At 41.6% G+C, this 17,727-nt stretch overlaps 2 protein-coding genes across 13 annotated transcripts; both read right to left on the bottom strand.

Annotated features, from left to right (window-relative positions):
- Positions 1 to 603: 603 nt before the first annotated feature.
- LOC311150401 (putative E3 ubiquitin-protein ligase DTX3) lies at positions 604 to 3,505 on the bottom strand. The gene is made up of 3 exons (XM_084187865.1): positions 2,995 to 3,505; positions 2,285 to 2,502; positions 604 to 1,879 (listed from the first exon to the last, which is right to left on the bottom strand). The coding sequence occupies exons 1-3, from the start codon at positions 3,331 to 3,333 to the stop codon at positions 1,801 to 1,803; spliced, it is 636 nt and encodes a 211-aa protein (XP_084043991.1). The 5' UTR covers positions 3,334 to 3,505; the 3' UTR covers positions 604 to 1,800.
- A 263-nt stretch (positions 3,506 to 3,768) lies between these two features.
- LOC311150394 (E3 ubiquitin-protein ligase DTX3L-like) lies at positions 3,769 to 14,989 on the bottom strand. 12 transcript variants are annotated; one of them, XM_084187847.1, is made up of 7 exons: positions 14,629 to 14,972; positions 14,403 to 14,444; positions 12,466 to 12,580; positions 10,967 to 11,624; positions 9,658 to 9,871; positions 6,738 to 6,955; positions 3,769 to 6,412 (listed from the first exon to the last, which is right to left on the bottom strand). In XM_084187847.1, the coding sequence occupies exons 3-7, from the start codon at positions 12,515 to 12,517 to the stop codon at positions 6,337 to 6,339; spliced, it is 1,218 nt and encodes a 405-aa protein (XP_084043973.1). In that variant the 5' UTR covers positions 12,518 to 12,580; positions 14,403 to 14,444; positions 14,629 to 14,972; the 3' UTR covers positions 3,769 to 6,336. The 12 variants fall into 12 exon arrangements, 11 of the variants coding, with proteins under 11 accessions (XP_084043973.1, XP_084043980.1, XP_084043979.1 ...); XM_084187854.1 differs by lacking the exon at positions 14,403 to 14,444 and having other exon boundaries at positions 14,916 to 14,989; XM_084187853.1 differs by lacking the exon at positions 14,403 to 14,444 and having other exon boundaries at positions 14,888 to 14,972.
- Positions 14,990 to 17,727: the final 2,738 nt, after the last annotated feature.

A 17,727-nucleotide genomic window follows, 5' to 3' on the forward strand; every position in this document is an offset into this window, starting at 1 on the left:
TCTCCAGATCTCAACCCCATAGAAAATCTTTGGAGGGAGTTGAAAGTCCGTGTTGCCCAGCGACAGCCCCAAAACATCACCGCTCTAGAGGAGATCTAAATGGAGGAATGGGCCAAAATACCAGCAACAGTGTGTGAAAACCTTGTGAAGACTTACAGAAAACGTTTGACCTGTGTCATTGCCAACATAGGGTATATAACAAAGTATTGAGAAACTTTTGTTATTGACCAAATACTTATTTTCCACCATAATTTGCAAATAAATTCATTAAAAATCCTACAATGTGATTTTCTGGAGAAAAAAATTCTCATTTTGTCAGTCATAGTTGACGTGTACGTATGATGAAAATTACAGGCCTCTCTCATCTTTTTAAGTGGGAGAACTTGCACAATTGGTGGCTGACTAAATACTTTTTTTCCCCACTGTAAATTGCCATCATCAAAACTGAGGCAGCAGACTTTGTGAAAATTAGTATTTGTGTCATTCTCAAAACTTTTGACCACGACTGTGCCCTCCGTAATTATCAGCACATTGAAGGATCTTTTCTTATTTTAGCTGTATACTTGAAAAGTTTGGATTTGAAATCAAACAATGACTATGAGGTTAAAGTGCAGACTACAGCTTTAATTTGAGTTCATTTTCATCCATATTGGGTGAACCGTCTAGAAATTACAGCACTTTTTGTACACAGTCCCCCCATTTTGGGACAAATTCACTTATATGTGTATTAAAGTAATACAAAATGTAGTATTTGGTCCCATATTCCTAGCACGCAATGACTACATCAAGCTTGTGACACTACAAATTTGTTGGATGCATTTGCTCTTTGTTTTGGTTGTGTTTCAGATTATTTTGTGTCCAATAGAAATTAATAGTAAATAATGCATTGTGTCATTTTGAAGTCACTTTTTGAAGTTTCTAAACACTTCTATATGAATGTGGTAATGCTACCATGATCATGGATGATCCTGAATGAATCATGAATAATTATGAGTGAGAAAGTTACAGATGCACAAATATCATACCCCCCCCCCCCAAAAAAAAAAATAACCTCCCCTGTTATTGTAATGGTGAGAGGATATGATAGCATGTCTTGGGGGTATGATATTTGTGCGTCTGTTACCAGCCTCTTTGGGAATCGTTGGCTACAATCATAACCGCTCAGTGTTGGGGAGTACTGAACATGTAGTTGAACTAGTAATTTAACTACATTTTACAGTAGCTTAGTGGTAGTTGAACTTAATTAAAATCTAGGTAGTGTTTTCAGGAGTTAATTACTTTTTTTCCCATGAAGAGGTGTAGCTAACTACTGGAACTACACACTGCTTTTTTTGCAAAAATAAAAAAAAATATGGGCGAAGTAGGCAATAATTTTCTTTATTTTCTGGCATCAGATTTGCCTAATTCTCAGTTTTTGTGTTTAATAGGCCAAATTACACATTATGTTAACATATGAACCGTAAAGTGATCTAGTCTTGCAATTTGTAGTCTATGACATTTCAGATATACATATGATCATTTTTCACAAAGTAGTTTTGATGTAGTGTACTACTTTTTCAAAGTAACTTTAATTAAGGAAACTATATTTTTCTTAAGGGTAGCTTAACTTCTAGTGTGAATTGGTAGCTTGGTAAATTATATTTTCAGAGTAGCTTCCCCAACACTGTAACTGCTCTTCTCGTCTTGTGTTTGATTCCAGAGTGTGAAAATATGCATAGAATTTCAACTAATAGCATTGAATGTCCGTTCTATTCCATTCTAGTAATTCTAATTCAACGGTTCCATGAAGTTCAAGTGGAATCAGCTATCCTCTGTCACTCCCTTCAGACGAAGCTCCTCCTGGACCCTGGAGAGGTAGCCCGGGTCTGGATACCCAAAACTAACAAAGAGAAAAGAGAGAGACACAACAGCTTCAGTGTCACATTGATCTACCATTTCAAAAACATGCCAATGTTTGAACGCTCTCGAATTTCAATAACACTGTTATAACACTGTCAATCACTGATATGGGTCTTCATCAACCATAGAGATGTTACAATGAAACTTCGAGAGCATTCAAACAGTGTGTGAGTATTCTTATTCTATTTCCTCAGACTAGGATAGATGGGCCTACTTACATTTACATTTTAGTCATTTAGCAGACGCTCCTATCCAGAGCGACTTACAGTTAGTGAGTGCATACATTTCTTTTTCATACTGGTCCCCCGTGGGAAACGAACCCACAACCCTGGCGTTGCAAACGCCATGCTCTACCAACTGAGCTACACGGGAGCACAGTACTTACAACTGTGGTCCTCCCCCAATGTTGGTCTTGTGGTGTATGTCGTTCCATGTGATGGAGTTGTTGAGGCCGGTGGTGGCTGATGTCCCGATGGTGAAGATGAGCCTCCTGTGGAAGGCTGTCTGGAGCAGCCTCAGTACTTTCTCTCCCTCCTCACAGGCTGGCAGAAAGGCTGTCCTGGACGTGCTGGAGTACTTCTCACCCGGGTTCGGATGCTCAGGCTGGAGGGATGTGGAGAGAAAGAGGAATATCAATCAATCAACTGTGTCAATAAAACCCTTTTCCACAGTGGCAAGGAAAAACTCCCTAAAAGGAACCTGACTCAAAAGTGGAGCGGAGTCTTCTCCTCTGGCTGTAGGCCTAATCATGTTATTTCAAATAACTGACTGGTGGTGGTAAGATGAAGCCTACTACTTATAATTAGGGACTCATGGAGGATCAAACTCAACCTTAGGTGATAAAGAAGTCAGCAGCTAATCTGTCTGGCATGACATCACCAGCAGGGCTGTAATGCCAAAGCAATTCATCAATACTTCCATATAAGGGCTTTCAAGAACAATATGATGAATCTGCCTACTCTCCGACTATACATATCGCCCTTTCATCTTCAAGTCAATAGTGGCACAATGTCGATTGACACTTTCAATTCTGTGATAAAATATATGCCCATCTGCGTCACATATAAAGTAAATATAGGCTACAATAAATCTCACCCCTTGTACTCCGGCTGTAAAGTGATAATCAATCGCGATATGTCCATTCCCCTCCTCATAGCCAGGTAAACACTGCCAGTTGCGTCTCACTGTCATGATCCCGTCCCGGGGCTGCGTTCCTTCGTAGGTCCCGTGAAAAGTATTACATACCGGACATGCGGGCTTAATTTGGAAAACCGAGTCAATACAACTTGAACAGAATGAGTGAGAACATCTTAAAGTTCTCTTTTTCTGAAAACAGTCCATGCATATTATGCAATAGTCCTCCTCGTCGCCGCGTCTCTGCTCTGTTGCAGAAGTACATCTATCGCCTATGTTGGAGAATCGAGATGATGTCATTATAGATTAAGTGTTTGAGGACATTTTGTACATAGCTAATCTATAGCAGAAACAGGAAAACGCAATGTCATCTGACAAACTCCAGCCTGAGCTGAACTATACTTTTCAGGAAGAGGGCTATGTTGACAGAAAGAGTAGAGCCTCCCACATCTAGTCATTACCATACGTCACTGGTTGCTAATGTTCAGCAGACGCTACAATGTACCTAACTGTAAAGGCTACAGTAACATCCCACTTCAATAGTTTGCATTGACGTGTGAACCAAGGCATCGGATATCTTCATGAGGGTTGAGATGTGTTACATCCACAAATAAAATAGTCTTGCTATAATATCGCATAAATGTGAAAAACGTGATCATAAATGTCAGATTTGTTCTATGTGATGCTATTTACATAATATTAAATCAGTAATAAACAATGAATACCACCACCATAAACAGAACATAACCTTTTATTCAAGTATTAAAATGTAAACCACACTATTTTTGAATATCAACAGACTCATAAAATAGGAATCAACACAATTAGAAAAGCAAAACTAACTTTTCACAATCAATTTGCAATACAATCCTTTTCAGTATTTATTCCCCTGCCGGTACCCCAACCCCCAGTTCACTTACATAGTTTACTGCATATAAATATTTGCATGGTACCTTGATTTAAAGTACTATTCCTGTTTCCCAAAGATATTTGAGTTGGTCCCTAAACGAAAAATACAGACTACGTCCCAAATGGCACCCTATATAGTGCACTACTTTTGACCACATTATTCCCTATATAGTTCACAAGTTTTGCCATCATAAATAGGGTGCCATTTGGGTTGTAGCCAAGGGATATTTAATTAATGTATGGTCCGAGTAAATTCTTTCACATCATCTGACTGCAGACAAATTAATAAAAAGAGGTTAACACAGACTAGACTATCTATATGCATATTCTTCTCATCAAAAAGTTACTTTTTGAAATCACACACATAGCTTGTTCATATGAGAGTGAGGCTACGTTTTTGGACTACTTCGACTGTTTATAACAGAAAGGTTACATCAAATACACAGTTTCTATATTCTCAAAAACTGTAGGAAGGCAGAGAAAGCACAAACGTAATGCTGCTGCATCTGACCCTCCAAATAACACATTTCATACAGTCCACTAAAGAATTGCTTATCATTCATTAGTATCAACATGCTACATTTTCTTCAAACTTGTATAGAAGAAAGGCACGCTAACATTGAGATAAATGTATCAAAACAAGGTGTAAATGTAAATATACCTAAATACATCACTGACAATACACCTATAAGGGACTGCAGTACTCTCCTTAACATTTTGATATTACAGGTACTTATTGTTAATCCTAGATTATGTCTTAAGAAGACAAATGTGAATTACAGCAGATAAATAATCATAAATAATGAGGTATCTATGAGACAATCATCAAACAACGTCTCCTGGTCAGACAGGGCACCCTATTCCCGACAGTACACTACTTTCAACCAGTCCTATGGGTCCTATATAGTGCACTACTTTTGACCAGAGCCCTATGGGCCCCTATTGGCACTCGTGCACTATATAGGGAATAGAGTGCCATTTCAGACACAGCCAGGGGCAGGGGCATAGGTAATTATTACAGAGCCCTAATCTGCCTTTGATTTGGTTTAAGTGGTTCGACATCTTGCCCTTCTCATTTGACATCATCATGTAAATCTGGTCATTAGAAAATGAGGACCACTGACTGACTGGACATCAAACTGAACCTAACTCAAGCAGTTCAAAACCTGGTCCCATATTCATAAAGCGTCTCAGAGTACGAGTGCTGACCTAGGATCAGGGTCCCTCTTTTATTCTAATGATTTAAAAAGGCCACACTGATCCTAGACCAGCACAAATAGAAAACATTCTTCCTACGTAAGTAAAAACGAGAAGAAATCAAAGGAGAGGAAGATCAAAAGGGAAATGAAGGGCTCTAAGCAAATTGACATCAACTTACAGCTACCAGGCTATTAGCTTCAGGGCTGTTAACGACTAACACCTGCCCGATTTGCTCAGAGCACTATTCCATATACCAGTCTTCCCTGAAAAGGAAGCAGAGAACCATGATCATTCTAATGTTATGCAGAGAACAACCAGCCATCCACTGAACTGAACAACTGACTGACTGACTCCCTTTGTCAAAGTGCCTGTGAGTGCTTTAGATTGCAACGTCTTTTAGAGAAATTAACTTATTTAGAAGCAGACAGAGCTATTCTGCCTGCCACCTACTATCTCGGATACGGTCTTTATACGAACTGTAAGTAACAGCTTATCACAGAAGAAGAAAAAAAAGAATTATTCTACGAACGTACTGGAAAGACCACAAATAATGTGCGCTTGCAACAGGTAAATAAAGAACATGTGTGCCCCAGCATGGAAATAAACATCAACATATCAGACATCATAGACTTCTCTTTAAACTTATATTTCAAAATAATATTGAAGTAGTAAGTACTTGAAATTTATTAAGCACTATATGATAACTGCTCCGATGAGTTCAGCCAAAAACTGTCCTGCTATTCTCAACAAAAGTGAAAGGTAGAGGATTGTGTCACACAGAGAATGCACTGCTCTCACTTGTGTTTTCTTGCACACAAAGTCCTGCTGGATTGAGCAGAACTCAGAAGATACATACCTAACGTAGGAACAAGGGTGAATCCTAAATTCCACTTAAGACACATTTTCACTTCCAATTAAGTCGAATGGTCTCCCATTGACATCAGTGCATGATTAAGTGAAAATTCAACTTAAGTGGAAGTTAGGATTTGAACCATAAAGAGGTCTTGGAGAGATATGGGGGCCTCCACTCTTGTGGCTGCTGTGGAGCCGGACCCTGTCACACCTCTCGTATCCATCCGCTGCCCTGCTGGGTCTAGGTCCTGGAGCCTGCAACCACCAGCAGCGGGACAGGATAGCTAGAGGTTCCTAGATTTCCTAGTGTTCCTAGAATGGAACATTCTAGAATCTGGACGGTCAGTCTGCAGTGATGCCTTTCTCTCGGAGTTCCTCAGTCACTCTCACCAGGTAAGTGGGGTCTGGGTAGCCAAAGCTGTCAGGGGAAATTCAAGAAAAACACCATTAGCATGTCATTGAGAATTGTAATCGCAGGAACAGCTAGAGTGCCTTCAGAAATCATAATTTAACCTCTCACCACATGCTCAAAACACGGATAGCTTTCTTTTTCTGTCACATCTCATAAGACTAAAGCCATGTGATTCTATGTGACTTGTATGTGTGTAATACATATAAATAAATAAATACCTTGTGAGCGTTCATAGATAGCTTTTTTAAACAAATGTAAACATTGCTTTGTCACATCTCACAAACATACTAAAATCTCCATTAGCCTTCAGTAAATACAGGCATTTCCATACCAGCGTGGTCCGCCCCATATGGAGGTCTTGTGGTGGATGTCGTTCCAGGTAATGACATTATGCATTCCCGTGGTCATGGAGGTCCCTATAGTGAAGATGAGGCGCTGCTCGAAGGCCCGGCGGAGCAGGCCCAGGACCCGGTTCCCCTCTGGGGTGTCTGGAAGGTACGCCACGCGGTCCGTACCCGGGTAGCTTACACCAGGGTTAGGGTGCTCCGGCTTCAGGACCCAGGCAGAATTCAGAGGAATGTTAGAAAAGAACAGGAACAATATGATATACATTGAGGGAAAAAAGTATTTGATCCCCTGCTGATTTTGTACGTTTGCCCACTGACAAAGAAATTATCAGTCTATAATTTTAATGGTAGGTTTATTTGAACAGTGAGAGACAGAATAACAAAAAAATCCAGAAAAACACATGTCAAAAATGTTATAAATTGAAAGATCAGAAAGATTTCTGGCTCCAAGGTGTCTTTTATACAGGTAACGAGCTGAGATTAGGAGCCCACTCTTAAAAGGGAGTGCTCCTAATCTCAGCTTGTTACCTGTATAAAAGACTCCTGTCCACAGAAGCAATCAATCAAGATTCCAAACTCTCCACCATGGCCAAAACCAAAGAGCTCTCCAAGGATGTCAGGGACAAGATTGTAGACCTACACAAGGCTGGAATGGGCTTCAAGACCATCGCCAAGCAGTTTGGTGAGAAGGTGTCAACAGTTGGTGCGATTATTCGCAAATGGAAGAAACACAAAATAACTGTCATTCTCCCTCGGCCTGGGGCTCCATGCAAGATCTCACCTCGTGGAGTTGCAATGATCATGAGAACGGTGAGGAATCAGCCCAGAACTACACGGGAGGATCTTGTCAATGATCTCAAGGCAGCTGGGACCATAGTCACCAAGAAAACAATTGGTAACACACTACGCCGTGAAGGACTGAAATCCTGCAGCGCCCGCAATGTCCCCTCGCTCAAGAAAGCACATATACAGACCTGTCTGAAGTTTGCCATTGAACATCTGAATGATTCAGAGAACTGGGTGAAAGTGTTGTGGTCAGATGAGACCAAAATGGAGCTCTTTGGCATCAACTCAACTCTTTGGCATCAACTGCTATGGGGACAGGACAACTTCACCGCATCAAAGGGACGATGGACGGGGCCATGTACCGTCAAATCTTGGGTGAGAACCTCCTTCCCTCAGCACATTAAGGTCCTGGAGTGGCCTAGCCAGTCTCCAGACCTTAATACCATAGAACATCTGTGGAGGGAGCTGAAGGTTCGAGTTGCCAAACATCAGCATCGAAACCTTAATGACTTGGAGAAGATCTGCAAAGAGGAGTGGAAAAAAATCCCTCCTGAGATGTGTGCAAACCTGGTGGCCAACTACAAGAAACGTCTGACCTCTGTGATTGCCAACAAGGGTTTTGCCACCAAGTACTAAGTCATGTTTTGCAGAAGGGTCAAATACTTATTTCCCTCATTAAAATGCATTTGACATTTTTCTGGATTTTTTTGTTGTTATTCTGTCTCTCACTGTTCAAATAAACCTACCATTAAAATTATAGACTGATCATGTCGTTGTCAGTGGGCAAACGTACAAAATCAGCAGGGGATCAAATACTTTTTTTTTTTCTTCACCGGCATAACGAATGAGACACCAAAATATTCTGGACACTCCTCGCAAACACCTTTTTTCCAGCACTTGGGCCGTTGTCGCGTCGCATGCGCCATCAGAACAGCTGTTCATCACTTCACTCACATTCGGAAAATTCCTTCCTGGATCAGATGATGGTGTGAAAATATCACGGCATTACTAAATCAGCTGGACAACAAATGTGCATCCAACAAGTATTATGCATAATTATTGAAGAAGCACGTTAAATGACAGTATTGATTTAGGTTTTAAGTATCACGATAAGGTGACTATTTAGGTTAGAAGCATTTGATTTTGCAATGCATACATTATTTTGGATTTGTGTGCCCATGAAAACTGTTTTCACCCCGTAACATAAGGAGACGCTAAATGTTATGTAGGCACACTGCATTTGAGATCTCTATACCAACAACTGCCCAACAGCTAGATCCAGGAATCTTACAGGGTTCAAATTCAATGTCTAGTTAAACTGATTAATGCTTAATATATGATATAACGTCAACTTACACTGCCATAAATTCTAGGACAGTAAAGTTGTTTTATGTCACACAATTTTGGAGAAATACATCAAGAGGGTTAAACATCAACTTGTGAATTGTATTGACTATGATCCCCCCTTATATCTTAATGTAATGACATGAATACAATAGGCAGATTATTATCAATGACTTATCAACAGCCGTAACAAGTCCAGTGCAGGAAATCCTCACTGGTACCGTAGTATATAGAAATACCCTCATATACGGTTGTTTACTCACTGTGTATGTATATACTATATTCGACATATCTCATCATAATATGCCTATTACTGTACATACCATTTTCTTTTCCAAATTATATACCGTCTATGCACACCACATATTTATATTCTGGATTCTCACACATGCTCACTCTAATATATCTACTTGGATTGTGATTTCTTGTTTAGATTTTTTAAATTATTTGTTTTGTATTTGAGACATTCTAATGCACTGTTGGAGCTAGTAACACTGCATCTGCCATAACACCTGCAAATCTGTGTATGCGACCAATAAACTTCAATTTGAAGGGTGGTTTGTGAGTCCATGAAGTATTCATCAGTAATAAAAATGTTATATAAAACGGAATACTACTAAAGAGATAAGTTAGCAATGTAAATGCTGCGTCAGAGACAGCAAAGCCCTGGAAGTGGACTAGAACAAAACTTCTTACTAGTTCCCATTTCTGTACATACACCTCCTTGTGGTTTTTCTCATAAACGTGTTTCTTTTGTCATATATACACACTCACCGCCTGTAGACCAGGTGGGAAGCTGTAGATGATGCAGATACACCCGTAGCCCTCATGTCCCGGCAACTCGAGATCTGGGTCCCTCTCCACCATCATACTCCCAGTAGCCGGCTGATTGCCTATGAGCTGGCCGTACACCAGACGACACACCGGACACGCTCTCTTCACCTTGAAGGCCTGGTCCAGACATGTACGGCAGAATGCGTGGCCACACCTTGGGATGGAGTGAGAGAGAGAGATTTTACTTACAATTTTGAAAACATTACATACACTACATGGCCAAGAGTATGTGGACACCTGCTCGTCGAACATCTCATTCTAAAATCATTGGCATTAATATGGAGTTGGTCCCCCCTTTGCTGCTATAATAGCCTCCACTCTTCTGGGAAGGCTTTTCACTAGATGTTGGAACATTGCTGCAGGGACTTGCTTCCATTCAGCCACAAGAGCATTAGTGAGGTCGTGCGATTAGGCCTGGCTCGCAGGCGGCGTTCCAATTCATCCCAAAGATGTTTGATGGGATTGAGGTCAGGTCTCTGTGCAGGCCAGTCAAGTTCTTCCAGTCAAGATCTTGCTTTGTGCATGGGGGCATTGTCATGCTGAAACAGGAAAGGGCCTTCCTCAAATTGTTGCCACAAAGTTGGAAACACAGAATCGTTAAGATTTCCCATCACTGGAACGAAGGGACCTAGCCCGAACCATGAAAAACAGCTCCAGACCATTATTCCTCCTCCACCAAACTTTACAGTTGGCACTATGCATTCGGGCAGGTAGCAATTTCCTGGCATCCAATGCCATAAGACTGCTAAATGTCTACACGGACTGAGTTGACCTTAGTGTTTAATTCTTATTTTTGCACGGTCTCTATGCACACTCACAGGGCCCTACACACTCTGATACTCCAACCCACATACAAACACTCACTCCTTCATTTGCTCACACACACATATGCACATACATTTATACTGACTCTACACACACCCACTCACATCAAATATGCTGCTGCTACTGTTTATCATATATCCTGATGCCTAGTCACCTTAGCCCAATAAATATCTACCTCTATCGATCCAGTATCCCTGCGCATTGTAAATATGGTACTGGAACTGACCCTGTATATAGTATGCTTACTTACTTTATTGTGTTCTTCTTATTTCTTATTTCTGTAGCTTGTGTGTTTTTGTTCTACCTTGTTATTTGTAGTATTACATTGTTATTGATTACAGCATTGTTGGGGTTAGAGCTTGCAAGAAAGGAATTTCACTGTACTTGTGCATGTGACATTAAAACTTGAAATACGTAGCTATACCTCTCCAGTGTCGTCCTCTCCACCATGTCGCCCATGCAGATGGAACATGAGGTGTGGTCGTCTGCTTCACTGTGGGAGTGGCTATGAGAGGATGCCATCATACTGCACTTGACTTCCATGTTGTCCTGCTTCCTCTGTCCTGATGCATCGTGGGACATGCAGTTCATAGAGTTGGAGAGGACCACACAGGCCTCATCCTCCGCAGGCTTCCTATACCTCTGTTGCTGCCTCTGAGAGCGTCTGGGCTGGGGAGGCTGAGGTGGTAGCAGGCTCCCCTCTCCATCCCCCTCCAGGACCCCCACCCCAACACAGGGCAGCACAGACCTCTTCCACTTAGGACCCGTCTCCTGTTTGCTCATCTCTTTCCGGGCGCAGCGGCATAAGTCTATGAAGGACTTAAGGGTCTCATTGGAGATCGGTCCCCCCTCCATCATCCCAGGTCCTCCCCCAGAACGGGAGCCCTCTACGGGGCGTAGCCGCACTGCGCAGCAGCCTCCCCGCTCCCCTCTGCGGATGATGCCGGCGATGAGGCCCTGCTTGTCCTGGAAGTCTATGAGCCAGGGCCGGCCGGCGGCGGCCAAGTAGTCCCACACTGCCTGGGACACAAGCACCTCGTCGCTACCCTGCCCCGCGCGCACACTCATTTCATCCAATGAAACTACATAGGGAAACACAAGAGAGAAACCATTAGACACCAGTGGTGGTCGGTGACGTTTAAGATGAGGGAGGACGATTATTGTTTTATGTGAGCATGGCCTTATTTCTATTACATCATATTGGATGACTGTCATTCATATTCCATTCACCCAGCTCAATGTAACATCGATAGGTTTAACCTACTACATGATACTTCAACTGTCCCTATACCCATCATGAGGCTGCTACAACCTAGCCTATGAATGAAAGTCTATAACGTAGGTGCACAGGTCCAGAGAACATTTTGAGCAATCAAGCTGACAGACAGTGACATTCAATACCGCCTTGCAGACTCTTGCCTGCATCTAGCTGATCTAGGGTGTAATCATTAGTTCAACAGTTGCAAACGAGAGTTTCTATTGGACAAATTCAGGTATGTTTATTCAAGTTCTGTTCAGTTTGCTTCCGTTTAAGAAACGGTTTAACAGAATCGGTGGAATGAATCACGCACAAAAACAGTTCACTTTCATAGCAGCCACATACAAACAGCATGATCATTTTGCTCGTATAATTATTTCTCGCATGAACGCGCTCTCCTCCATTTCCCTTCGCTTGTGGACTTCAGTGCACAACACATCAGCTGTCTGTGACCAGGCAAAAAAAAATGTTCCAAGCCAAACCTTCATAACATAACCGCTACACACAGCCTACATCGTCGTCACCATATTAGCTAATGTCATAGTCAACATAGCTACCAGAACTAACGCATTAGTAAACCCGCTACAATCATGCAGTCAGCAAGCAGTTTAGCAGTTACAACGGCGGGCCCCGGTGGCAATAAATTAATAAAACCAAACGCTTACCTTGACTTGGAAGAGTTCCAGTGTTGGATAGCCATAGCCAGACAGCTAACATAGCATCCCCCTCTGTTTGAGCCGGGTGTTTGTGTAGGCTAACCTATCTCGCTGCATTCGCTAGCTAAGTGAAAAAAATAAGAAATATAGCTCTCTCTCATTCATCTTTTAAGAAATGTATTTGTTCAAAACTGTTAAACTATTGTCTTTCTCTCTCTTTGAGACAAGTACTCACCACATTTTATGCACTGCAGTGCTAGCTAGCTGTAGCTTATGCTTTTAGAACTAGATTTAAACTCTGATCCTTTGACTGGGTAGACAACATGTCTGTTCATGCTGCAAGAACTCTGATAGGTTGGAGGACGTCCTCCGGAAGTTGTCATAATTACTGTGCAAGTCTATGGAAGGGGTTGAGAACCATGAGCCTCCTACGTTTTGTATTGAAGTCAATGTACCCAGAGGAGGACGGAAACTAGCTGTCCTCTGGCTACACCAGGGTGCTACCATACAGAGTGCTGTTGAAGCTACTGTAGACCATTGCAAAACAGTGTGTTTTAATACATTATTTGGTGAAATGTGAATATATTTAGTATAGTTTTATCTAAAAAGTATAACTTTTTTAATGTTTCACTGAGGAGGATGGTCCTCCCCTTCCTTCTCGGAGGAGCCTCCACTGTTAGACACATATTCAAGCCATAAAAGGAAAATATATCATTCTAATCGTATTACACCGGAATGAAACTGTACTGTAAACAGTCACAAGACAGGGAGAGAGTCTGTCACATAATGCAGTGATTGCAATTGTTTACATTTGCATCATATGCCATTTATCCAAAGTGACTTGCATACATTTTTAAGTATGGTTGGCCCCGGGAATCGAACCCATAATCCTGGCTTTGCACGAGCCACTCTACTAACTGAGCCATACAGGACTAACAGTTTCTAATGTGTTTCATCCTCTCGTTTCAGGCAATCCCAATACACTCTGATCTGTATAAAAGTGTTTGAAAATCTGAGCTAAAATGAAACTGCACAGGAGACACAGAGGACAGATCGAGAGAGACTGTCATACAGACACCTCATAATCAATAGTGGCTTGTGTTGAAGGCAAGAACATGTCAAGTGAAATACTGACCTTAATAGGCAACATCAGAAATAACCTTTAAAATGGACATAAATAGGGAGTTTGGCTAATCTCATTCTGAAATGACTCCAATTTCAGTTAATAAAACTTGAAATGAACATAATGTAATTGACTCCTTCCTTAATCTTTACCTAAATCTGAACCATACCAGTGTAACAATGCAGTATGAGTTTACTAGCCTACCATGACAATCATGACAAAGTAATGAGATATGAGAACACCACGACTAGACTATATAGTTTCCATTCAGTGCTCTTATGGACTGTTACAACAACAAAAAAGCATACAGCCAGGTTAAAACATTGAATTGTGGATGTTCTTTGAACTATAAACCGATAAAATCACTTATTTCTGCTGGTACATCGTTGCTACTCGGCCTACCGGTATGTTGCGTAAGGCAACGAGAGCTCGCGCGAAATGATTCGGGAAAGCAAGGTGTATGCACTGCGACGCAATACAGACAGAACGTTCGAATATCGCTAGTCGCAAACCACTACAAAGTAACAACTGTGAAACATGTTTGTTGGAGCGAGTGCTATCATTCCGCTTGAGCTCATATGTTTGGTGTCAGGGTCGCAGGAGGCAGGACACGTCAAAGCTACAACAGGCTGGCTTGCAGTAGCTATCGCGGCACTGCTGAAAGGGGACGTATCAGCTGTTCTGAAATGCAGACTGAGTAAACAAAGGAAACTGCGCCTAGCTCAATCCGATCTTCTATCAATATGTTTGGCTGTGAGCAACATTTGACCTCTGACAGTCATATGAAACAATTATAAATAAATATTATTTATTTGATAGTTACCTTGCGATCCCATATATTCCCTTCAATCGAGAAAATATCCCCCTGTTGAACGTGAGAAGAAAAACTGAAGTAGTAAAAATTGTGACACACGTCAGATTACTAGACAAACATTTGCTGACATTCGAGTTGCGCAGCGAGGAACCCAAGTAATTTGTTCAAATTCCAAAGTGGAACGTCCATAATCCTTTTACTAAATTAGAATGCGGTATTGGGTGAATTGTCTCACCTTTTGCCGTAGCTGTCGGATGGGGTTTAGATTACGGAACTAGCTGAAACATATTCAACTGGACGAGGCCTGAAAATCGTGTGCTGCAGTGGATATGTCGATAACACGTATTTTGTAGTCAAGACATATTTGCTATCCATTTTAATCTATCCGTAACGTTAGCTAACAATTAATCGAGTCCCCTTCTCGATACTCGAGTTTGTCTTCCTCTTTCCACGTCCTTGAGACACAGTCTACTACAAAATCAACCCCTACTTACACTATATACGTTCTGAACTTCCACATACCACATTAGCTATTTCATTATTGTGACAACCGCGTACTTTCAAGCCATGTCTCAGCCTTTCAAGTCCATGTCCAACAGTTTAATGAGGAGAGACAAACGTAAGCAGGAAGTTCGTCATAGAACCCTCTGTGATTGGTTAAAAATTGTTGGCAAGGATTTGGGGAGACTCAATCACCTTCTTGAGCAATCCACAGACACACTTCTATGCACAAATATGTTTAGCGCATGCATTACTTTAGTGAAACGACCTATTTAACCATGTTCCCAACCTTTTACCTCACATGCAACTATGCAAATCTACTGCCTTTAGGAACCCTAACATGTAATCCATATATATACACATACACAAAGCTGCGGAAAAAATTAAGAGACCACTGCAAAATTATCACTTTCTCTGGTTTTACTATTTATAGGTATGTGTTTCGGTAAAAATAACTTTTTTGTTTTATTCTATAAACTACTGACAACATTTATCCCAAATTTCAAATATTGTCATTTAGCGCATTTATTTGCAGAAAATGACAACTGGTCAAAATAACAAAAAAGATGCAGTGTTGTCAGACCTCGAATAATGCAAAGAAAATAAGTTAATGTTCATTTTTAAACAACACTAATGTTCTAACTAAGGAAGAGTTCAGAAATCAATATTTTGTGGAATAACCCTGATTTTCAATCACAGCTTTCATGCGTCTTGGCATGCTCTCCACCAGTCTTTCACATTGATGTTGGGTGACTTTATGCCACTCCTGGCGCAAAACTTCAAGCAGCTCGGCTTTGTTTGATGGCTTGTGACCATCCATCTTCCTCTTGATCACATTCCAGAAGTATTCAATGGGGTTCAGGTCTGGAGATTGGGCTGGCCATGACAGGGTCTTGATCTGGTGGTCTTCCATCCACACCTTGATTGACCTGGCTGTGTGGCATGGCACATTGTCCTGCTGGAAAAACCAATCCTCAGAGCTGGGCAACAATGTCAGAGCAAAAGGAAGCACGTTTTCTTCCCGGACAACCTTGTACGTGGCTTGATTCATGCATCCTTCATAAAGACAAATCTGCCCGATTCCAGCCTTGCTGAAGCACCCCCAGATCATCACCGATCCTCCACGAAATGTCACTGTGGGTGTGAGACACTGTGGCTTGTAGGCCTCTCCAGGTCTCAGTCTAACCATTAGACGACCAGGTGTTGGGCAAAGCTGAAAATTGGACTCATCAGAGAAGATTACCTTACTCCAATCCTCTACGGTCCAATCCTTATGGTCTTTTGCAAACCTCAGCCTGGCTCTTCTTTGCTTCTCATTGATGAAGGGCTTTTTTCTAGCTTTGCACGACTTCAGCCCTGCCCCTAGGAGCCTGTTTCGAACCGTCCTCGCCGTGCACTTCACCCCAGCTGCCGTTTGCCATTCTGTTTGAAGGTCACTTGATGTCATCCTACGGTTGTTGAGTGACATTCGAATGAGCTGGCGGTCATCCCGGTCAGTAGAGAGTCGTTTTTTCACCCTCTGCCAGTCTGTAGCTTTGTTGTCCCCAATGTCTGCTGCTTGACCTTGTTCTTATGAACCGCCGTCTTTGAAATTTTAAGGATGGAAGCAACCTGACGCTCACTGTATCCCTCTGCCAGTAAAGCCAGAATTGAACCCTTCTTTTCCTCACTCAAAACTTTCCTTTTCAACTCTTTTGGCATGGTCAATAGTTATTTTTTGATTAATATTACTTTTGAGGTACTATTAGCACTGTTTTTGCCATCCAGCTGGTCCTATTGCAAGAGGATAGTGATGACCACAGCAGTGGTTTTTATACTTTTCCTCATTAAATAAGATTTGTTTCAGGTGATCACCTAATCAGTACCTAATTCAGTAGAATGAGGTGTGCCTGTGTTGGAATTCAACAGACACTGGAATGGAATGGCTGTCATACATGAAGAGATGCTGATTTAAGAAAAATGTGCAGTGGTCTCTTAATTTTTTCCACAGCTGTATATATAAATATATATAATTTATATATACTACCAGTCAAAAGTTTGGACACACCTACTCATTCAAGGGTTTGTCTTTATTTTTACTATTTTCTACATTGTAGAAAAATAGTGAAGACATCAAAACTATTAAATGACACATATGGAATCATGTAGTAACCAAAAAAGTGTTTAAAAAAAACAAATATATTTTATATTTGAGATTCTTCAAAATAGCCATCCTTTGCCTTGATGACAGCTTTGCGCACTTTTGGCATTCTCTCAACCAGCTTCACCTGGAATGCTTTTCCAACAGTCTTGAAGGAGTTCCCACATATGCTGAGCACTTGTTGGCTGCTTTTCCTTCACTCTGCTGTCCGACTCATCCCAAACCATCTCAATTGGGTTGAGGTTGGGGGATTGTGGAGGCCAGGTCATCTGATGCAGCACTCCATCACTCTCCTTCTTGGTAAAATAGCCCTTACACAGCCTGGAGGTGTGTTGGGTCATTGTCCTGTTGAAAAACAAATAATAGTCCCACTAAGCCCAAACCAGATGGGATGGCGTATTGCTGCAGAATGCTGTGGTAGCCATGCTGGTTAAGTGTGCCTTGAATTCTAAATAAATCACAGACAGTGTCACCAGCAAAGCACCCCCACACCATAACACATCCTCCTCATGCTTTACGGTGGTAACTACACATGCGGAGATAATCTGTCCGTCTCACAAAGACACAGTGGTTTGAACCAAAAATCTCCAATTTGGACTCCAGACCAACTCTGGGTCTTCCATTGCTGTGGCCGTCCTCATGAGAGCCAGTTTCATCATAGCGCTTGATGGTTTTTGCGACTGCACTTGAAAA

Source organism: Coregonus lavaretus (genome assembly GCF_964263955.1).
Source record: "Coregonus lavaretus genome assembly, chromosome: 22".
NCBI classification, from domain to species: Eukaryota; Metazoa; Chordata; class Actinopteri; order Salmoniformes; family Salmonidae; genus Coregonus; species Coregonus lavaretus.